This window comes from Ursus maritimus, unplaced genomic scaffold, assembly GCF_017311325.1.
Source record: "Ursus maritimus isolate PB19 unplaced genomic scaffold, ASM1731132v1 scaffold_6, whole genome shotgun sequence".
Lineage (NCBI taxonomy): Eukaryota > Metazoa > Chordata > Mammalia > Carnivora > Ursidae > Ursus > Ursus maritimus.
The window spans coordinates 73288364-73312140 of NW_024426774.1; the positions used below are offsets into that span (position 1 = coordinate 73288364).

Genomic DNA, 23777 nt, shown 5'->3' on the forward strand with positions numbered 1-23777 from the left:
GCTCAAGTGCGCCTTCTCTCTCTCTCAAAAAAAATTACAAAATTGGGGGCAAATACTCCCAAGGAAAGTCTGCATGGGCTGCGGAGCTGTGGTTTATGCCCTCCCTTCTCTCTCCCTCAGAGTCAGCAAGCCGCTTACAGACGATTCTGAGTGAGATTCAGCCACGAGATACTAATGACTACTTCACTCAAGCCAAAATACTCAAACAACGTGATAGCTTTGATTTGGAGGACTTGAATGCCAGTGTGCCAAATATTGGTGCTTCTGCAGAGATCAAAGGTAGCGTGTATAAAATCAATATTGTAATATTGTAATTGGTGTTTCAGTAATATGTACAAGATGTTCTTTGTATATGGTAAATCAGGCTGCGGATGTTTGCAGAACATTTCTAGAAAATAAAGTCTTTGAGCTTCTCAGTGATTTGTTTTGGGGAATGAGTTTCTAAGACTTTTACCAGAAAATGGTGCACCCCAGTGCAGTATATAAAGTGCTACGACAGAAAGCCTTTGTGTGCTAACACCTGTCTTGGCAGCCAGGTGGTGCTCGGTCAACTTGAGTTGGGGCCGCAGTCGGCTTCTAGTGGTGTGGTTCACTCGCTGTCTTACAGTCAAGCAGCCTTTAAGGGAAATCAACCTTATTATTCAGTGAAGTGTGAGCGACTCTGTTGTGTCAAGCCTCCAGAAGTTGTGCTCTCTGCTTGTCTTCTCATTTGTTGTTAATCATTTTCTATAATGCTATAAAAAGTCATCTGCAGTATTATCTTAGTGACTTAGTACATATTCTACATTCTCCACTAGATGGAGATATTGTCTTATCAAAATTTCTTAGTGATTGTTTTTTAATTACACAACGTAACATCTAATTATATGCTTATTGTAATAGTTTCAGGCAATACAGAGGTAAATTTGAATTAAAAAAAACTTAAAGCCTTAATTAAAATTTCAATTCAGTGTTTACAATTTACCTTAAAATAAAGAACAGAAAAGGAAATTAAAGTTCTTCCTTGACTCCCCATTCCACTTCTCTCTTGAGTATGTGCTTTTAGATCTATTCTATATATTGATGTGTGTGTACATTTACTCTTGTAGTTTAGTGGGCTTTAAAAAAACACAGATGGGTTGCTTTGTTAACTTGCCTTTTAAATTGTCTTTTTTTTTTTTAATGTTGATACTAAAATATTCTAAAAGTTCGAAAAAGAGGGTAAGCATAATTGGTGTTTATTGGCTGTGGAATTTAAATATACTTTGAAAGAGAATTTATATTTTCCTTTGATTTAAAAGTTTTATCCTGCCCCTTTACTGATATAACAGCTACCCTCACCAAGATGAATAATGAAATATATTTATTATACTCATAATTTATGGAGGACTGAGAGGCAGAAAGAGTTTGTTTCATTAATTTCTGAAAGTTAGACTTAATTTTTGAAACGGTATTGTGTTTTATTTTAAAATTTATTTTGAGAATAGTATATTAAAAAAATACTTAGCATGATTCTTAGAGCACATGCTCAACAAATGTTAGTTGTTTTATCATGAATAAATATAACAATTGGTTGGTTCCAGCAGATTATTCTTGGGGAAATTATGAATAATCTTATTCTAAGAAACCTGGGATGTGAGTAATCAAGTGTCTAGTGTTGCAATCGATTTTTTTTTTTTTTAAGGTAAAGAAAGAAAAACATGTGATGTAACAGCTCAGATGGTGCTGGTATGTTGTTGGCGAAGCATGAAGGAAGTTGCTTTACTTTTAGGCACACTGTGCCAGCTTCTCCCCGTGCAGTCTGTGCCAGAATCTTCCAATGGATTATTGACGGTGGAGCAGGTAGGGTAGATGTTTATTCCACCTGGTATAATTTCTGGTTATATAACGCAACTTAAAAAAGGATGAGTTTTGAATTTTTCTTGAATAAAATCATACAGATGTCAACTAAAGGAAATTCATGGTAGTACAGACATTAGACCTTGCAGTATATTTCAAAACTATGGGATTTTTAGAAATAATATTATTTTTCTAAGTTCTAAATAACTAGATTTTACCTTCTAACTTCGATATTGTCATTTAAATTTTTCCATTTAACGCCTATAAATGTAAATGAAATTGTTCTGTTTAGTAAAACTCCACAAACCTCTTAAATTTCAAGAAGGAAAAAAAGTAATATATTGGTTGATTATGGATCTCTTGTTTCCCACTACATTGATAATAAAGTTGTAGTCACTTTGGTTTTTTGGCTGACTTTTATTTTAAGACCACAAAGTCCGTTCACCATCTGGGACTGTTCAAGTGACTTGAGTGCAGTGTTTACAAGAAATTAGCTTACCACAAGCATTTCATTTGGAAATATTTTAGATTTATTAGATTTCTGTTTTTAATTGATTCCCTCTTCCTTTCCATATGGTTTCAACAAATCTATTTCCCACCATTTTCCAGCAAAGATATATAACACGTACTTTCATTTTTAACCTTTTTTGAATAAAGATAATTTTTCCCCTAGGGTGTTACAACATTTAAGAACAAAACAAATACTGTAGTACGCTAAATGCTGATTATTTCTATAATAACCATGTGACTAGTTCCATGGAAATAATGCTAACATTTTTATTCTCACACTCTGTGGCCATGTGCTTGCATCTGGTTAACAGCTGGGCCTATGATGTTGCAAGGCCCTGAGATGGAGACCAGCCGAGGGGAACAGTACACTGCCGGCATCATTGTGTTCCTTATTCTCTTCCAAATCAAATAGGCGTCAGTGTTCTAGAGTTACTTGCAGTCATTGCTGGTGACCAGCTGGAGTGCCAATGCCAACATCTTTGCTGAGGAATCCAGCTATGATTAATGATTACTTCACTGATGTTCACCGTCTTACTAAGAAGTAAACATGTGCTAGAGTCTCTTCACTGTTCAGCTCCTCTTTTCAAGGACAAGTTAAAACATCTAGTTTTTGGGGATTTGTTGGATAGTGTTTAAAAAAAAAATTCCAGGGAAACAGACTTTGCTTTTAGTGTAGTTGAGAAAGACCTGAAAGCTTCCTGTGAAAACCATCTGGGCTTGACATCTTTTCCACAGCACCCAAATCTTTTGAATTTGATTTATGTGGGAGAACCATGTTGGAATTGAGAATTTATATAAAATAAAAGAGATGTTTGTAAAAAACAGAAACACCCCAAAAAACAACAGCAACAATAACAGAGAGACTCTAATAAAGCAAAGAACTCTTCTAATGACTGTTTTCTTGAATAAAAAATAGAGTCTTGTTTTTCTGTAAAATATTAATTTCTATTCTAGTGAGATTCAGTCATTTTTCCATGTTGCTGTTCACGTGGTGACATCACATTTTTGGTTTGAGAAGAAATTACTGAATGAACAATCAAGAATGTACAGGATAATGCTGTTCCAACCTTGAAACCCTGCCACCCCGGAAGACTATTCTTGATCCTGGTGACTTTAACTAGAAGAAATGCCTCAGTTTAGGAACATTTAGTCTATGAAAATCAAAGTCATCAAGAAATAAGCGTTATTCATATTGCTAGAGGATTCCGACTTTTAAACATAAAATTTTGCTCCATGAAATTCTAAATTAAAAATACAACCATGTACTTAAAACTTTTGAGAGTTAAAAATATGTACATGATAGAGAAGAATGTAATTTACTTTACAGTGCCTGGGCCATGCCTGAGGTCCACCATCCTTCCAAGGGCACAGTCACCATGACAACACAACATCTTTTGTGCACCTAGCAGCACAACTAAGAATTTAAGAGTCAGTAGCTTAGGTGAAGGTGACCATAACAGTTGTGCACAGACAGAGGCAGCAAAGTGGCTTGTGGGCAGGAGTCACTTTGGGGGAGAATCTGGGACTTAGATATCTTATTCCCAAGAATAATAACAACGGTGCTCTGCTGTCAGAGGCTGTTCCATACAACATTATAATTTAAAATTGCATATCTCAAATGCAGACAACAGGGAGGATGTCTTTTGTAGCCTGGTGCCTTTAATCCCATCCTGGTTTTAGGGCCATTTGTTGAAGGGGTGGCCCCCGAAATCTGCAGACATGAGGGGGGTTTCTAACCAGCCGGCAGACAGTGAGATGCATTGTGAAGATTACAATTTGCTGGGGGATGAGAAGGACTGGTGCCCGTTTGCTGTATTCACAGACTATTAAGTGGGAAGGATTACAGGGATGATAGGGGCCAGCCCCCTTGTATAAGGGCAAACTGAAGGCCCCGGGTGTTACCTGGTTTGCCCAAGATCACAAAGCTGGTTTGTGGCGGTTGCGGGACGGGAACCCAGCTCTCCTTTCCAGCCTGTGTTCGGACATGGCACAGTGCTGCCTTTGTTCTGAACTGCTCATTTAATTTTTCTTTAAATTTAATTTTCCCTAACTTCCCCTACCCAGCCAGACTTTTACAAGCAACAGGACAGTAAGGCAACTTGCTACTGAGCTTTTTAGCAAATGATTCATTTCCCTAAGTCACTTCTTGTGAAGCAGTGTGTCCTCCATGGCTTCAGCAAGAGGAAAATGGGTTCATTCAGAGGCATGTCTGACTTTCCTCCTGCAAGGTAGTCACCTAATGAAAGGTTCTTTCATAATGTCCCTGTACAAGAGGCAGAGATAAAACCAACTTTGAGGGATGTAAGTCGAGACCCCTAAAGAGTGGGCAGTATGCGCAACCTTATCTCACAACTTCCTGGCTGGTGTGTGTCTAGGTTTCAAGCTGGATGTTTTGCTGATGTCGAGCTTTTGCTTGATATATTTTGTCGGTCCACTTACCAAGGGATATTGGATACCCAGCGCCTGCTGATTTTTTTTAAACAACTTCCTCTATCTGGAGTATCAATTCATATATTGATACATTTCCTCTAGTATTCCTAAAAAGCAGCTTTGGGGTAGATTTTTCATACCTGCTTCCCCTTCCTAATAATTATCGCCACAGAAATCACCTGAATAAAAATATTAATTAGAAATTAGCTGTTTTTAAAAATTACTGTAGATTCTGTTGTAATTTTTAGAATGCGCATAGCTAAGTGGGTTTACACATTTTTCTCAGCGTCTTTTGTTACTGCGTTAGATTTTCCATGATGGACTGCAACAGGGGATATATGTTCATTAGCATCTGTAAGTCTTAAAGAAATTGCCTTTTGCATTTTGCCAAAGCTTATTTTTTAGAAATTATGAATAAGTATTCATTGAATTGCACTGAATGCAGGTTACCATTTTTAAGCTGTGAAATGGAATTAAACATATCTTTTAGTCACCTGTTTGTTTTTTTTTTTTTTAAAGATTTTATTTATTTATTTGACAGAGATAGAGACAGCCAGTGAGAGAAGGAACACAAGCAGGGGGAGTGGGAGAGGAAGAAGCAGGCTCATAGTGGAGGAGCCTGATGTGGGGCTCGATCCCATGACGCCGGGATCACGCCCTGAGCCAAAGGCAGACGCTTAACCGCTGTGCCACCCAGGCGCCCCTAGTCACCTGTTTTTTGACTGCCCTGCTACAAAGGTGTTGTGGGAACATGAAGAAATGTAATATGTGGTTCTCTGACCTTGAAAGGCTTAGAAATATAATAAGGGATGCAAGACAAATTCATTTTAAAAAGTTAAACTAAAGAATACCAGTTAAAATGGCACCTGGTGAAGAATTTGCTAGAAAGCAAAGAATAAACTGTTGGTAAGAAGATGTCTAAATACCAGAAAACTATTTTTTTTAAAGATATTATTTATTTACTTGAGAGAGAATGTGTGTGTGCGCACGCGTGCGCACTTGCACGAGCAGGAGGGGTTTGGGGAAGGAAGAGGGAGAAGCAGATTCCCCAGTGAGTGAGCAGGGAGACTGATGCGGGCCTTGATCCCAGGACCTAAGCCGAAGGAAGTTACTTAACCAGGTGCCCCTAAATACCAGAAAACTATTATCCTTGTTGTTATTACGTAAGGGAGCAATATTTGGGCTTTGAAGAATCCCCGCTGTTAGTAAGAAATCCCTATAGTAGAGAATGTACAGTTTAAAACATTAATTATCTTACTGTTATCTAAACTTTTATAAACCGTTCTATTTGACCAAGGTGGAATTAATGACGTTCCTAAGGTTAAAAGAACTAGCTGTGTCCTAAAGTCAAAATTAAAATTAAGGGATTAAGTCTCACTACTTGATGATACAAAATAAAAACAAAAACAGACATTTACTGTTTTCTAGTCTGCCAGGTGCTCTGCTAAATGCTTATATGTGTAATCTGACGTATTTCTCAGAATAATCCTATGAAGTAGGTTCCAGTTTTAGCCCCATTTCACAGGTGAAGGAACTGGCTTAATTAGCTTATAGTAGTGGTAAGGTGGCTGAATAGGTTTCCTGGCTCCAGAGCATCACAGCTTAACCACCACATGTGCTTTTTGTAAAAATGGTCCACCAATACTTAAATTCTCTTGGGTTTATCTACTTTGTAATGAGTAGGGTTAGCCTTGATTTTTCAGCTGTATTTCTCTCTATAGATAAAGGAAAAATTTTTACAAAATGTATTTAAATTTGCCCTTTGTGGGTTTTAGGCTCTGGGTGAGAATTTAGCTCCCCTAATTTGTCCACTGGTGAATTACAGATGCCTAAAGACATGGCAGGTAGCTGTTTTCCCCTGAGGAAATTCATATCCTGTAAATCCAGAAAGCATGTTAATTGGCCTGTAGAAATGGGTTTTATGAAAATGTAGAGCCAGGATCTGCTAAATTTAAAAAGATTGTGACTAGAAGAATTTGAAGACTAGAAATCAGTGCCTTCCCCCCCTTTTTTGCCTTTTTACCTTAATTCCCTTTTAAAAATCTTGAGATGTATGTTATTCATTAACAAAATATTTTGTGAAGACATCATCCATGTTTTTGTGAACTTTAGATAGGACCTTAGTAGCATCCAATAAAAGGACAATTGAGTCAGAGCTTACAGAGGACTTTTGCATTTTTAAAATAAATTTAAAAATTCTACTTCTGGGGCGCCTGGGTGGCTCAGTCGTTAAGCGTCTACCTTTGGCTCAGGGCATGATCCCGGCATTCTGGGATCGAGCCCCACATCAGGCTCCTCCGTTGGGAGCCTGCTTCTTCCTCTCCTACTCCCCCTGCTTGTGTTCCCTCTCTCGCTGGCTGTCTTTCTGTCAAATAAATAAATAAATCTTTAAAAAAAAAATTCTACTTCTGATTGTGACTGTTGTCATTAATAGTCTAAGTTGTTTGGGTTGGATCTGTTGCTTGTAGCTTGATTATCCAATGGGAGGTGTCAGCATGGCCCTTTTCCCTGTCCAGCTGTTTGTAGACCACACTGCCCTGCTGATTCCTCCTACCCTTGGTAATGGAGTCCATGTCCAACTTGCAACCGTATCTTCCACCGTTTTCTAGTATGAAACCTTAAGATCATTCAGCCAGGTCTGCTACCCTTCACTTATATATTTTGTGTTCATTCGTATAGGAAGATCCAGTGTCTGGGCAGTAGCAGAGTCTTAATAAATATTTATTCATTCCTTCTAGCCACCTGCCTCTTCCCATGTTCGTTTTCCTCTTCCATTTTGGTCCACCCAAGTATATCCAGTTCAAGGTCTAAACTGAAGCTTCTTGTAGTAATTTATTCCAGGGCAGAGGATCTTTCATTTCTTGGAGCTGTTAGGCTTCTGATGGTGGGTACCATTCAGCATATTGGTTTTGTCTGAACCGAAAGCCTCTTGAGGACGATGTCTTGTTTTGTTCCTCCCTGTCTATCCTAGCACTAAGCTGCTAAGCATTTGGCTGGTGCTAAAGAAATATTTACTGTCTGATTAATAGACATTGTACATTCTCTTCAGAGGCAAAAATTCACAGTATTACCTAGGTGAGTTTGTTGGGAGATTATGTTCATAATGAAATGAGGGAAAACACTTCTCACTTGTGTCCTTAGAACCTCATTCTGTTTCCTGAGGCCAGGATTACCTAAAATTAAGGTCCACCCTTGAGAAGACCATCTACTGGTCACATTTCTGAGATCTTTGATTTTATTATATGCTTTTTGGTTTAGGTTCCTTTAAACGGGATAAAGGAAGCTGAAAATCAAATCTTTGCTTAAGAACTAGATGGTGAACCATTTTATGTTCATAGAGTGTAACAGTTAACATTTGTGTTTTCCTGAAGTATGTTTTACTATCTGTAACATTTTAGAAAAAGAAAAATTAAGGAAGTTAGACCCCATCTTTATGACTTGCTATTTTCTGTGTCCTAAAATAACTATTCTTAGAAATCTTCTTTTATTTCTCTAATAATAGAAATGATGGTCATAACAAGTTAGCTAAGTGGAGTTTCTTCTGATCCCCATTTTGTAGGATTATCGAGCTTTAGATCTATCTTGGGGGTTAAATTCAGATTAAAGACTTGATCATCCTGGTCAAAATATGCTCTGAAAGTACTGTGTTGATGAGAAAATGATAAAGCTTACCCTGACTGTGGTTTTGATAGCTAGTAGTATGTGGCTCTTAAAAAATATTAAAAATTAGGAGTATCATCAGATCTTTACCTGAAAACTTTAGCTGGAGAACATGACCTGTCACTCTTGAGTTATTAAAGTGTTAGAATTTTGAAAATCCTATTATATACTGCTTTTCTGGTTCTTTATTGTTTTATATCTGATTCTTATTTCTCTAAATGTATTGCTTGTTACCTCTTTATAATCAGATATATTTTGAGTACGGAGTACATCTTTACTTTTCCTCTATTTGGAAACCCAGAACTGAATTGGATTATAGGTTATGGGCCTGTTCTAAACTTTTAGGTTTATTAACTTATTTTAATATACAACCTTTGAGGCAAGTACTATTGTTATCCCCAGTTTATAGATGGGGAAACTGAGACACTTGCCCATGGTCAAATGTTTAACTACACCTTGTACTGTTTATTATCTCTCATGTGTACAGAGCACTAACCTAGTCACTGTGCTGAGGTAGAGGGTGTTTTAGGTAAGCAAATCTGAGCTGTCTTGGGACAGCTTGCCTTTCCACCATACTGTGATCTGCTGGGGAGACTTGGATCAAGAGAGCCAATTACAGCTTTGGTCCTGAGCTTTATATAAAATTTGAATTTTCTAAAGTTGATAGCCGCCAAATCTTCCTGGTATAAAAGTACAATTAGCCCAGTTTACCAGTTAATTCTGTACAAAACCTCATCAACAACTAATTGTTAGTCTTGCCTTCTTTAAAATAAATTGTCATATTTGTTATTTGTCTAAACTTGTATGCAGAAAGGCGACGTGTAGGAAAATGACTAGGTAGCATTCTGGAAAATTCCATGGTTCTGACTCAGAGTGAAGCCTGTCAATTTTCAGTATTTAGGACTCCCTTTGCACAAGTCTTGCTTTGCCATTAGTAATTGTTTATCTCTAAATGGTAATTATTGGGAGTTATTGATTAAGGGACTGGGGTTTCAGTTTGGGAAGCTGAAAAAGTTCTGTAGCTGGGTGTTGCTGATGGTCGCACAACAATATGAATAGACTGAGTGCCACGGAACTGTACACTTAAAAATGGTAAATTTGGGGGGCTCCTGGGCGGCTCACATGGTTAAGTGCCTGCCTTTGGCTCAGGTCATAAAACCAGGGTTCTGGGATCGAGCCCTACATTGGCCTCCCCGCTCAGTGGGGAGTCTTCTTCTCCCTCTCCCTCTGCTGTCTCCTTGGCTTGTGTGCACTCTCTCTCTCTCTCTCAAATAAATAAATAAAATCTTTTTAAAAAATGGTAAATTTTATGTTATGTATATTTTAACCACAGTAGAAAAAAGATTTTTTTTTTTTAACAGAAAAAGGTAATTATTTCACCCAGGCCTAGGCGTGTAAGACTTCTCACCTTTTGTGATTTGCTGTTGGTGTTGATGATACAAGCTAACAGAGAACACAGCGAGGTTTGCGAAGCTGGCATAGGGAGGCAGTTCTAGCGTAGCAGTTAAAGACGCCAACTGGAGCCAGACTGCCTGCGTTTATGCACTGGCCCTGCTACTTACTTGCTGTGTGGCCTTGGATAAGTTACTTGGCCTTTCTGGGCCTCATCCCTATTGAAAAGTAGAGATGATAATAGTACTTATTTCATGGAATTACTGTGAGGATTAAATGTGACACTGTAAAAACACTTAAAATACTACCTGTCACAAAGTCAGTGCTAAATGGATAAAGACCTAGTTCTGAGTTCTCAGTGGTATTACTGACATAAATATATCTGTAAATGTAAGTAGGCATAAATCACACATTTATTTTTTATTTTGTTTTAAAGGTAAAAGAAATCGGAGATTACTTTAAACAACACCTCTTACAGTCCAGGCACAGAGGAGCATTTGAACTGGCTTACACTGGCTTTGTGAAACTTACTGAAATACTAAACAGGTAAACAAAACAAATATCCTTTTGTGTACATTTTTAAAAGACTTAAGTGTACAAATCGTGCTCGAAGTAAAATTTCCTTGTGTCTTTTGATGTTTAAAAGAATAAGATTTAGTTGGCTTCAAATTCTTGGAAGAAATTGTTTTCTTAGGTTTCATTGTATGATTTACTGAAGATGATTGAGTGGAATGTCCAGACCAAGTTGTTCTCCCATTGAAAGGTGATTTGAAGCAAACTCAAAGATTTTGCTAAAAATAGCTTTGAAGTTACCATTTCTTTTCATCGAATGAAATGACTGTTTTGTCTGTTTGAAAATTACTTGGCATTTGGAATAAAATAAGACTTCAGGTTTTTTTTGATTTGTGTATATTACAGACAGAGAAACACTTAAGAATTTTGTGTTTTTCTTCATAATTTTATCTTATAGAAAATTTTAAAAGAACAGTAAATAGACCAAAAGTATCAAAGATTTTTCCCCCTTACCTGGAAAAATACTTAGGTAGATTTCATATATTTAGCCAATGTATTTTTTTGACATTATAGGTGCTGATAATTTCATTCATTCATATAATAGATTTCCTCCGAAGAGCTTGTAAGGAAACCTTAAATTACTTAATGACTAAGTGTTCGTGGCAAGTGTTCTCTAAATAAAAGGTAGTATTTTCCAGGAAAACATTTCCATTGCCTGGAAACTTTTTGAAATGAAGCAGAGTTCTGCCAGTCTTGTAGCCTCAGCAAACATTTTATTTTGGGCTGGTAAGACATCTACTCCTTGAATATTTTTGAAACATTTTTTTCACACTCCTGGTAAAAACATTTATAGAACATTTTGCAGTTACGGGCTGCACAGAATATCTTTAAATGATACATTATAAAATGTCCCTGACGTTAGAATGCTGATCTTGAAAATATTTTATTATCTTTTCAACTCTCTCTTTCCAGTGTAGACATGACTTAGGTATATTTTGTTCTCATAACACAACATACTTTACTCTCTTCAAATCAGTTATCAAATATATATTGAACACTGGTTGTGTGCTTAGTACTGTGTTTAGTTTGGAGGGTATAATACTTCTTTATAAGACAAGGATCCTGTTCTTAAAGAGCTTATTGTTTAGTGTAGGAAATAAGCAGGGATGAAATTCAAAATATTTAACAGATGGTATGTCATGAGTACTGACTGGTCAGAACAGACACTGGCTGTAAGCACTCAACATTGCTGTACGTATGGATGTGTGTTAGTTGAATACCAGCCTGGAAAGTGAGACCAACACACTTGAGCAAGATAAACAATCCCATGTAATTGTCAAATTTTGGGTGAAATTTACAAATTCTGTAAGAATAACAGAGGGAAAGCAACAGAGATAGGCTGGTAGGACTTAATGGAGAGAAGGTGGCATTTATGCTAATGCATGAGCAAGGTTTAAGTAGATAGCAGGAGAAAGGAGGAAACTGTGAGCAGATGTTCAGAGGCTAGAATCAGCATGGCATGTTATTAGGTGAGTAAATAAGTCATCCTTATTGTAGTAGTGGTGGTGGTGATGGTGGGTGATGGTGGTGGTGTTAGTAGGCAATACCAAACAACTGGATAGATTGAGACCAAATTAAGAATATTTATTTATTTATTTTTTAAGATTTTATTTATTTATTTGACAGAGATAGAGACAGCCAGTAAGAGAGGGAACACAAGCAGGGGGAGTGGGAGAGGAAGAAGCAGGCTCATAGCAGAGGAGCCTGATGGGGGGCTCAATCCCATAGCACCGGGATCACGCCCTGAGCCGAAGGCAGACGCTTAACCGCTGTGCCACCCAGGCGCCCCTAAATTAAGAATATTTAGAAAGTAGGTTTGCTGTACTGGAGATAGAGAAAGACGTTGAACGTTTTTGATCTGAAATAAATGATAGGATGCATTGTAGAACAGAGAAATAGCAGTGAACTTTGATATAACCTCTTAGTTCTGTTTATATCCACTCCATTTATTGGCAGTGAGATTGTACAAAAGTTAATCTCCTTAGCTCTGATCTCTTCATCCCTAAAGTAAGGAAAAGAATATTTGCCCTATCGACAGATCTCTGGTTGTTGTATAATCAAGTTTGCATTATGAAGCTTTCTATAAATGGAAAACATCAATGAGATTGGTGTTGACTGTAGTGTTGGTATGCAAAAGTAGTTTTCCGGTTAGAAGTATTAGGTTAGATAGATTTTTTTTTTTTAAGATTTTATTTACTTGTTTGACACAGAGAGAGAACACAAGCAGGCAGAGCGGTAGACAGAGGAAGAAGGAGAAGCAGGCTCTCTGCTGAGCAGAGAGCCTGATGCGGGACTTAATCTCAGGACCCTTGGATCAAGACCCGAGCCGAAGGCAGCTGCCTAACGAACTGAGCCACCCAGGTGCCCCTAGGTTAGATAGATTGTGATGGCAGATTACAGTGAGGAGGTCTAGAACCAGTTATAACGATCTAGATCTAAGGTGATGAGCACTTCTGATGATGATGATGGCCCTGGGAATGGAGCGAAAGAAGCGCCATGTCAGTTAACATTCAGCCCCACATAGTAACAACTCCACTTACAACGTATTAAATGCTTAGAAGGAAGCTGTGGAATTTATTATATTTATATAATATATTTCAAGATTTTATGTGTCGAGAATTAGGGCAAGGCTCAGCTGCGTGATTCTTCTCAGTGTATTTACTAAGTACAGTTGGTGGCATTGAGCTGGCAGATGAACTGGTCAAGAGGATCCAGGATGGGTTTATTCATATTATGGAAACTTGGTGGGATAGCTGGAAGATTGGGCCAGGTTGGGACTACATGTTGTCTCAGCATGCCAGTCTTAAGGTAGTTGACATTCATGTATAGATGGACTAACAAAGAGTTCTGAGAGAACACAAGCAGGCAGAGCGGTAGACAGAGGAAGAAGGAGAGCTCCAGGCAGGAGCTTCCTGGTCTTTTCTTTCTCCTTCCTCCCTCCCTTCCTTCCTTCCTTCCTTCCTTCCTTCCTTCCTTCCTTCCTTCCTTCCTTCCTTCCTTCTTTGTGGTCTTTTCTGACCCAGCCTCCAAAGTCTCATAGCATTGCTTCAGTCACATTCTTCTGGTTATAAGTGAGTCTTAAGGCTAGTCCAGATTCAAGGAGAGAGGAATTAGACTCCATTATGTGTTTGATGGTGAAGTGGCAAGATCATGCTATAGAAATACATGTGGGATGGGAGATACTGTGGTGGCCGTCTTTGAAAAATGCGATTTGCCACATGAACCAACTGAATGTGAGTGATGGAGGGTACCAGGGAGTCCACGATTGCTCCTGTGGTTTAATTCTTGGTGACCAGACAATGGGATTGATGTTAATAGAGGCAGGGAAACTGAAAGAATTATTAGTTAGATAAAGATGAATAACTTTGTTTTTTATGTGTTGTGTGTGAGATGATGATGGCATATCCTGGTGGAAATACGTAAATCAGAACTTGGAGATAGGGGATTAAGTTTGGGAGATATAACAGAAACAGAGATTTGGTTTAGGAGTTGTCATCATAACCATTGTAGTTAGTAGGATTGCAGTCTTTAAGGGACAGTGTAAAAGGAGAAGAGAACAGAGGACCAAGGACAGAGGCTTTTGAAAAGCTGTACTGGGTGGTTGAATGGTACAGTTGAAGGCATTCCAAGTAAATGGAACAGAGAGACTAGGCAAGGCCCAGTGCCTGGTATCTCAGCCACTCCTAATCTGCTTTAAAAATCTCATGGTTGTCACTCTTGGCTTTTAACCAACCTGTTATGAGTTCTCAACTGTTGCTTCCAAACCAAATGGTTCTTAGTCCCTTTGGAGACACTTCAGATCTGCTGAACAGAATGTTTTGCAGAGAACATCTTAACAATGTGTGTGGCTTCCTTTTGTTTGGTTTTTATTTTTAAGAGAAAATGTGTTTCTTTTGGATCCTTTTGAAAGCTTTTTATAAGCTCTTAAGTTATGAAAAAGTTATTTTTCATACAACTTTTAAAAAGTTTGCAGAAAGAAATCTGGGCTTTCAAGAAAATCCACTGAAATGGAGGCCAACTGCTGGCCACCTCTTGAACTACAGCTGTGTTAGGAAAGGAAGCACTTAAAGAGATTAATGGATAAATAACTGAAGAGTTAAACATTAGCCACGTTGTTTAAATTGGTTTTTAATAAGATTATTCAAAATGTCTTCGAATGTAAACTGACTTCACTATTAAACAATCATCTAAGGATAAATGGGAATGGGAGATGCTATTCTTTTCTGGAAATTTTTTGAAAGTGACACTTGCACACATACACACACACACATAAACAATATGTTGAGTTAATTTTCTAAAATATGATTTTCTTATATGATGCTCTCTCTTTAGAATTGAACATGCATATTCTCTTCAAAATACAGAAGTACATGCCTAAGCATTTGATTGGGATGGTTACATGCATTCAAGTCATAACACTAAACTCAAGTTTCTGATGAAATTTATATTTGCTTGTTTACCCTTTATGACCTTAGTATTTTAAGTTGTTCTTCAGTGAAAGTGAACATAATCTTAAAGTAGGGTGTTAGGCCAGGGACTCTAGCTTTCATTTGTACAACCACGAGTTAATCTTAACTATAAGGGGACTAAATTGTTGACTACAATTCTAAATGTAGAAGGGAGGCTCATGAATACTTAATGTTGTCTTATTCTGCATATTTTTGAATTGTTCTGCTTATTGAAATTTGGCTTAACCTACAGCTATTTATTGCAATAATCACAGTCATTTAAAATTATTGGCCTGAAAAAATGAACTGCTGACATTTAGCAATTTTTGTCATAAAATGCTAGTGCTAACTCATGGACGTCAACCATGATGGTAGACAGAAGTAATTTAAATATGTATTTAAAATTTCATCAGTTAGTTACAGCTACTACAATTTAAATTCAGTAGAAGACTTCTTATGAACAATTGAATTATAATAATGAAAAAAATAATTTCTTCTACTTTACCGGAGTATGAAAGACCAAGTCTCTAAAAAATACTCAATTGAGCAATAAGTATAGGTGTAGAATGTAATGTTTGAGATTTGGGGAAAAAGTTATTCAACTCTTAATAAACTAAAATACAATCTTGTCTAAATTTTTATTTATATCTGCTTTGGCAAATGTGTCTAAATAAGACACTTTTTTATTTCTAAGTGTCCTATGAATTTTACTTAAAACATTAACAATTGAATAAAGAAAAACTAAGTGGTAATCCACTCTGGGAAGCCATATTTTTTCTAGAGAGGAAATCCTTTAAATTTCTCATTTCTGTAGCAGGTTGAAAGGATTTGCGGAAAACTAGGATGTTTTAATATTTAAATTCTAAATCTTGGTGTCTTTAGTTTTTGGCCCCTTAATTTTTCTTTTTAAGCCCACTTCATAGTTGAGTCAGGTATTACCTTCTTTCTAGAACTTTGAATACTTGTTTTTAAAGTTCTCATAGTAATACTGAGTCATTTAGACATAATAACAGAGGACTCTTGTTCTCAGTGAGTAACCTCTATCTCAGCTCTGTTAGTAAAGTCCCAAAGTTTTCAATATTAATTTTTCTCCTTGATCACAGGGAATGGTTATATTAAATATTAAGAGAACCGACAATCTAATCTGCCCTTCTAACCACTTTTTTAAATCCACTATATCTTGCCCTTTCCCTATGGCCTTCTTATTGGTAATTCAATTTAGATTTGGTCATTGTTGTTACTGCCTGTGCCTGGCTTCAAAATAGCCCCCTGATGTTTTAGCCTGCAGTAAACCTCAATAGTATTTGATGGTGGTGAGGGAGGTTAAGACGACTTCTGTTGATATATAGCTTTCTCACTGGATCTCATTTGGGCAAATCATTTTTCAGGCTTAAAATTTCTCCATGCTTCAGGGTTATGTTACCTTTTTAAAATGTGTATGCACATGCACGCAGCCAGCCTTCATGCACATCTGTCACTGTTTAGTTTAATTGAAATAATAAACATGAACTTTGAAATAATAAACATAATGCTTAACCAGAGAATGAATGGAGTGGAGACTGTAGCTTATGAAATAATTGGAGATTGGGAAAATCTCTAAGTTAGGAAAAATAACCATACTGAAAGAGTTTGAGGAAATGAAGATAACATTTCTCAATTAACAATAGTAATAAAACTAATCAGAACTCAACAAAAAATAGCTCTGTGTTTCCATACTTAGGTGGATGGATGAAGCCTTTGGAAAGCCACTTTGTAGTCAGGGAACCTGATTTACTGGCACAAAATAGTCTAATGACCAATTAGTTGGGTATACAGCATATGTAATTTGATTTCAGTCTGCGGGTTTTTTGCTTATCTTAGAATATTTATCCACTATGAGTGAGATAGCTTTGTGGATAGAAAGTGGACTAATCTGCTTATGGAACAATAATTTGCTCCAGTGATTTGCTCAAGACAACACAAAGGCCTAAACAGCAGTGATGGCCTGCCCTGTTTATTTCTGTTACTTTTAGTAGAGATTCAGGCCATAACACTTAACATAGGAAAAACAAAAACCAAAAAACACCCCCCCACTCATGTCAGCCTTTTTTTTTTTTTTTGACACTGTTGAACAGAAGAATCAGAAGGGTCTGATTCCTCCCACCCCACACCCTCAACCACCACCTCCCTCAGCGTTTAGAGGAAAGGATACCTAGGAATGAATTAGAAGTGAGTTCCGTCTACCAGCCTTATTGACAAGAGGAAAGCCATTTAACCTCTCTGGGTGCTGCGTCCTCTCTGAGGTAGTGAGACGGTTCTGCTTTCTCAGCTCTGAGCGTCCTACTCGTTGTACACTGCTGCTTTTTAGTTGCTGATTGGGAAAATCTGGGGATCGGGGACATGAAAGGTTGAGGGAATCTGGATCATTTTTAGCAAACCTCCTTTAGAACCGATAAACCATCTCTTAGGAGTATTTAGTGGATTAATCACTTTGTGAGGGTTTTCTTATGAAGAACCTTGAATCCCTTGTAAGAAAGTTATAATTTGTATGATGTGCTCAGAGACCAGAAACACTGTGTATTTTGTATTAAGGTGACACAGGAGTGAAATAAAACAAACAATCCTTCTGACAAGGAGGATGTCTGCTCTTTTAGTGGAGAGGCCCTCACTAGCACAGACAGGGTTGGAATTCCCCACAGCCGTGGTTGGTGACTGCACAGAGCTGGCGCAGAGAACCGAGCTGACACAGAGCTTTGCTCAGGAACCTTTCCCTTTTCCTTGCTGACCTCTGGATGGCGTGATGAAGAACCAAAACAAACAACCAGAGTTGTTGCATTGTTCTTGGGAGCCTCGCATGGTTCCATTTTTACCTCTCAATTCCTTCATTATCATAAGGACCAGCAACTCAGGAGTTTTGAAATCACTTCCTTACAAAGTAATCTTTCCTTGCTGGGGAGTACAGAAGGTTCATTGACTAGTCAGAACTCTAGATTAGGCCATTGTGTTTTTATAGGCACAGTGTCTTCACCATTGAGAAGCCTGAAAGTTCCAGCCCTCCTTTCTTACACTCATTTGTTTTGTTTTGTTTTGTTTCCAGTTATCTGCCTAACTGAAGGCACAGCTAATGTGCAGCCCCTGGCACCCACGCTCATTGTTCTTGTTTAATCATTCAATAAAAGATTTCTTGAACATCTCCTGTGTGCCAGACGCTGTGTTAGAGACAGTCTGCTTGACCATTGAGACTATGATGTGATAGGCCAGAGAGTTGCTGTGAACTTAGAGAAAATTACTAGGATCTGAATTTGAAACATGTAACTCTGTAGAACTAAGAGGGGCATGTGAGGACCTGAACAAAGGACTAAGGCCATGATGGGCTCAGTGTTTTGGGGGGACATTCTTATCAGGAGTTTCGGGTATTTATGTAATTTAGGGTCTTTGCTTTCTTTCTTTGGAACAGTAACCCAGGTAATAATGTCTCATTGAATTTCAAAGCAATTTGGTAATTATTTTATTTTCATCCTTAAGCACTAAGAAATCAAGTGATTTGTCCATAGCCACACAACTAGTTAGTAACCGGGCTGGTACTAGAATCCAATGTTTTTTGAAACTTCATACTGCTTCAGAGATTAGCAGTTCAATAAAAGCTTATCGATCACCTGTTATACGTAAGAAATTGTGATGGGTAGGCCTCATAGAACAAAATATTGGTAAGACATGGTTCTTGTTCTTAGAGGAACTTCGAGCCCAGCATTCTAATCTTTGGGATTAGAGAAGTAAACTAGATAATTTATAAGGCAGAAATGAAAGGACCAAGAAAACATTCCATTTACTGAGCTTTCTGTCCCAGGTGATGGGAAGAATAATTAATGCCACGTGCAGGCTCTAATGGTGGCACCTGTTGTTGTTGGAAAGCACTTTTGTTCATACTTCTCTTCCAGTTACCATACCCCTCTTTGTCGGCCTGGTTTTTTAGAATGGCACTCTTAACAGAGTTGCCAAGTTATGGGTTGTTCTTTTATTCAACGGGTATTTGTTGAGCTCCTGATTGGGTGGCAGGTCCTGTTACAAGGTGCTGGGAAGAGAGAAGTGGATAGAACAGAAAGGGTCCCTGTATCGTGGAGTCTATATAACTCCATGTTTATAAAGGACATTTAGAAAATAATAAAAAACTATCAGACACTAATGTATAATTTGATGTGATAAAGTTTGGTGGTAAGGAAAAATCTCTCTTTATGCTAAAGTAAGCCAGGGCTTGAAGGACAAACAGCAACAGCTTTCTGGGAAGAGCTTTCTAAGCAGTAAGATGAAGCTGAATGAGATTGTCCAAATATATAGGACTTGGAGAGTCCCAGGATAAGGATTCTGGATTTTCTGCTCCCTGGATATTTTTTTTTCCTGAGAGTCTCCAACCAAATGGATATAAAAATTAGTATGTGTGGCTCCCAGTAAGTAGCTTTAAGATCACCCACAAATAAGGTACACACGTGTGTGTCGTGGAGTTGATAGTAGAGGGCAGACTAGCCAGATAGGGCATCTGAGAAACTATGTGAATGTGTAAAATGAATGGTGATCAAGTGTTTGTTCCCAGAAAGTATGCTATATCTCTCCATGCTGTTTTTATTCTCCTCTTGACTCTTTTCTTACCAGTACTTGGAATCTTAGATCCATTTGTTCAGTATTGTCAGTGGGTGATTTTCGGCTAGTGCAAGGAATATTTAGAGCATTAGCTTGTGAAAGCAAAAACTGCTTTTTACATTGTGGGTAAATTTTCTCTTCTAAACCTAAATGGTTTGCTGTCCCACAGATAAGGGTGTAGCCCCCCCCACTCCAGTTCAAAGTCAGTAGTCTGACTTGTTTTTCATGTGGTAGGCAACTAAAGCTTTGCTTTACAAAACTTTGAACTTGGGTGACTGAGAACACTGGAATTCCTTTTTTTTTTTTATTAAAGATTTTACTTATTTATTTGACACAGAGAGAGAGACAGCCAGTGAGAGAGGGAACACAAGCAGCGGGAGTGGGAGAGGAAGAAGCAGGCTCATAGTGGAAGAGCCCGATGTGGGGCTCGATCCCACAACGCCGGGATCACGCCCTGAGCCAAAGGCAGATGCTTAACCGCTGTGCCACCCAGGCACCCCACTGGAATTCCTTATAACAGCATTAATGTTGTAGACATTTAGATATTCTGAAATTACCAGATTATCTTTCTTCTACTTTCCCTGAAAGCCTCACTCTATTTTTGTTTGTTTGTTTTAATGTAGCTTTGCACATGTTTTTCAGTTTCCTGTTTTCATCTGTACGAAGGAATCAAAGTCTTATGATATCAGACCAGTTCCAGTCATTCCTCCCTTGGTTGCTTATGTGTCATTTACTCTGTTGTGATATGCACTGTTTTAGGGTTCTAGTGTGCTATTCTCAATAGCCAGGCTAATAGTGTTATTTTTTGAAATTATCGTTCATAGCTGTTTTCACTCAGATGATGATGGTGATGACTGATGGTGTTAAGCTTGAGTAAACATGCATCATTGGGTTTGTATCAGGATTGGGGACAAATTCTGGTTTTGACCTCCAAAACAAACTCTTTTTTTGTGTGTGTGCATTATTTAGAATTATTTAAATTATTAGCAAATGAAAAATAAGGCAAGTGAAATAAGGAACATGGTACGGTAAAAGTTTATTAACAGTCGGCGAATAAATAGCTTTATTTTCATTGATACTCATTTTTCTCAAGCCAGTAACTTATTTAGTTGAATGAATTTTCATTTGCTCTTAAACCTGTCAAAATGAAAGTCTGTGTTTATAGGAAAAGAAAACGATTTTCTTCCTTCTTGTGCCCTTAGTGATAACAGCTTGGTAAATAAATTATTATTTGGGAAATGAATATATTGTCAAAGGCTTAACCTTGTCTCAGTTGAGGTTACACATAATTAGTTTCCTGGCAATTGAGTCTTGATAATTTTCTGGGAATTGTGTTTTGTATATTGGATTTAAATGTACTTTGCATTTAAAATGTGAAATTAGGGTACCTGGGTTGCTCAGTGGTTAAGCATCGGCCTTCAGCTCAGGTCATGATCCCCGGGCCCTGGGATCAAGCCCCATATCAGGCACCCTGCTCAGCTGGGGGCTACTTCTTCCTCTCCCTTTGCTTGCCACTCCCCCTTCTTGTGCTTTCTCTCTCTGTGTCTAATTAATTAATTAATTAATTAAAATAAAGTAAAATGAAATGAAATAAAATAAAATGTGAAATTATTTGCTTTGTGTTTGCAGGTGAAATAATTTCTTTAGGCCAGTGGTGAGTCATTCAGTTAATGTAGGAAAGTTTAGTAACAGTCATAAATGTACCCAGTTGGCCAAGGGAATTGGAATACTTCCAGAATGAGTGAGACACAGTTCACATCAAGTCAGTTACAAGTAGATGGTTATCCACTGTGGTTTTTCCGAGGGATGTTTTAACTCTCCAGCTAGCTTTCCATCCATATCACTCAGTTTGTTTAAAAGCTACTCTAACTCCCACCCTGACGGTATATGTTCAGAGATTGAAATCAATCTGAAGGATGACCTGAATAAAATGATTAGGAAGGTAAATTTCTTAAAACCAATATATTCTGGTAATACATTCCTAAGCCACAGGAACTTGTTTTCTGAATTATGTGAAGTTGGAATTTTTATTCTATTCTCCCTTTCCTAGGGCACAGCATAGTGCCAAGCAAACTACTAGATAATTAATAGATCTTTTTTCCAAATGAATGAAGGAAATCCACTGAAGCAAAGAATAGAGAGTTGATAGTATATCTGTCATGAGCAGATTGGGACAGATGTGGAATAGAATCTAGGACAAGCACCTTTAAGTAATGCCTTTTTAGTAAGCAAGGGCTTTGGTGTCAGTCTACATTTTAATTCTCCCTCTGTCACTCACAAGCTTTATAATGTTGGGGAAATTATTTAATTTCCATTTTTTAAAACTTGATTTTAAAAGATTATCATTAAAGATTTGAACATATTCGTAAGTATAGTGAACACTATAATCAACAGTTGTATAGCTGGAGGAAGACTGTTCCAAGTAGAGAGGAGGTCAGGTGCCAAGGTCTCGAGAGGCATGGACTTAGGGTATTTAAGGAACAGCAGGTAAACCATTTGTGACCGGAGTGGATTAAGAAAGAGTTGTAGAAGATAAGATCAGAGAGGTAATGAGGACTAGATACTGTAAGATGTAGTGAAGACTTTGGCTTTTATTCTGAGTAAAACAGGGAGACATTGGAGGGTTTGTGAACAGAGGAGGATTATGATCTGGCCTTTCAAAAGGATTACTTTAGGGGCTCCTGGGTGGTTCAGTCAGTTTTAAGTGGTTAAGTGTCTGCTTTTGGCTCAGGTCTTGATCTCAGGGTTCTGGGATCAAGCCCCATGTTGGGCTCCCTGCTCAGTGGGGAGTCTTCTTCTCCCCCTCTCTCTGCAGCTCCCCTTGCTTGTGCTCTCTCTCTCTCTCTGTCTAATAAATAGATAAAATCTTTTTAAAAAAATTAAAAGGATTACTTTGACTGCAGTGTTGAGAATAGACTATAATAGTAAAATCAGAGAGACCAGTTAAGAGGTTACAATATTATTGTTATTCAGGAAAGAGATGATGATGACTTGAAGAATGGTGGAGATAGTAAACAGTTATCTGAATCTGGATGTAATTTGAAGGTTGAACGGACAGTATATATTGATTGATTGGATTTGGTACTTGAGAGAAAGGATAATTCCAAAATTTTTGGCCTAAGATGTATTTTTTATATGCTACGATGGAGAAGACCAGGGGCAGAGTAGATTTTTAAAGGAAGGCCATCAGTTTAGTCTGGGTATGTTGAGTTTGAGCTGTCTAATAGATACCACATTGAGACTGCTCTGGGTCTACTTAACTTTGCAGAAGCATGTTCTTTAGAATTTCTTTTCATGAGGATCTCTGGGAGGCAGACTTTCTGTTTGTCTCAAATTGTCTTTATCTTACCTCCACTGTTGAATGTAGTTTAATAGGGTATAGAATTCTGGTTAACAGTTATTTTTGCTCAGTGCTTTGAAGATACTATGTCTTTTATTATTGCCAGTGAGAAACTTGTCTTTGGTATAATTGATTTCCTTTGTAAGGTATCCTATTTTTCTTTCATCTCCTCTGTCTTTTAAGGTTTTCTCTTAATCACAATTTCACTGTAATATGCCTAGGTATGGGTTTCTTTACTTGGAGTGGATACTTGGAATATCCTTTGAATCTGAGGCCTTGTGACTTTCTTCAATTCTGGAAATTTTCTAGATATTTCTTTGAATATTTTTCTCCTAGACATTTTATTCCTGCCCTCTGTAACCCCTCTTAAATCATATTGGTTTCTCTCAAGCTATCATATTATGTATGTACACACAGACACATATACATGTGTGCACGTATATATTTCATGTTTTTGTCTTCTTTCTCTGTATTGTTTTGGGTACGTTTCCCAGAAAACTGTTATCTGAGTCATTAATTCTCTAGAATTCATCTTATCTGTTATTTTTTTTTTAATTTTGAAAGTACATTTTTATTTCCAGTATTTCCAATATCTTTCTTTTCTTTTTTTTAAAGATTTTATTTTTTTTTTAAAGATTTTATTTCTTTATTTGACAGAGATAGAGACAGCCAGCGAGAGAGGGAACACCAGCAGGGGGAGTGGGAGAGGAAGAAGCAGGCTCATAGTGGAGGAGCCTGATGTGGGGCTCGATCCCACAACGCCGGGATCATGCCCTGAGCCGAAGGCAGACGCTTAACCGCTGTGCCACCCAGGTGCCCCTTAAAGATTTTATTTATTTAGAGAGTGTGCATGCGAGTGTGAGCTGGGGGAGGGGCAGAGGGAAAGGGAGAGAGAATCTCCAGCAGACTCTGCACTGAGCCCAACGAGGGGCTCCATTTCACGACCCTAAGATTATTACCTGAGCTGAAATCAAGAGTCAGATGCTTAAACA

At 37.8% G+C, this 23777-nt stretch overlaps 1 protein-coding gene across 2 annotated transcripts in view; it reads left to right on the forward strand.

The window, feature by feature from the left end:
* THADA (THADA armadillo repeat containing) overlaps positions 1-23777 on the forward strand; it is a 316084-nt gene that overhangs the window by 45994 nt on the left and 246313 nt on the right. For both annotated transcript variants that reach the window (XM_040623526.1, XM_008699809.2), the window contains 3 exons: positions 121-279; positions 1664-1821; positions 10247-10356. In XM_040623526.1, coding sequence (XP_040479460.1) covers positions 121-279; positions 1664-1821; positions 10247-10356 — 427 coding nt within the window. The remainder of the gene's footprint in view (positions 1-120; positions 280-1663; positions 1822-10246; positions 10357-23777) is intronic.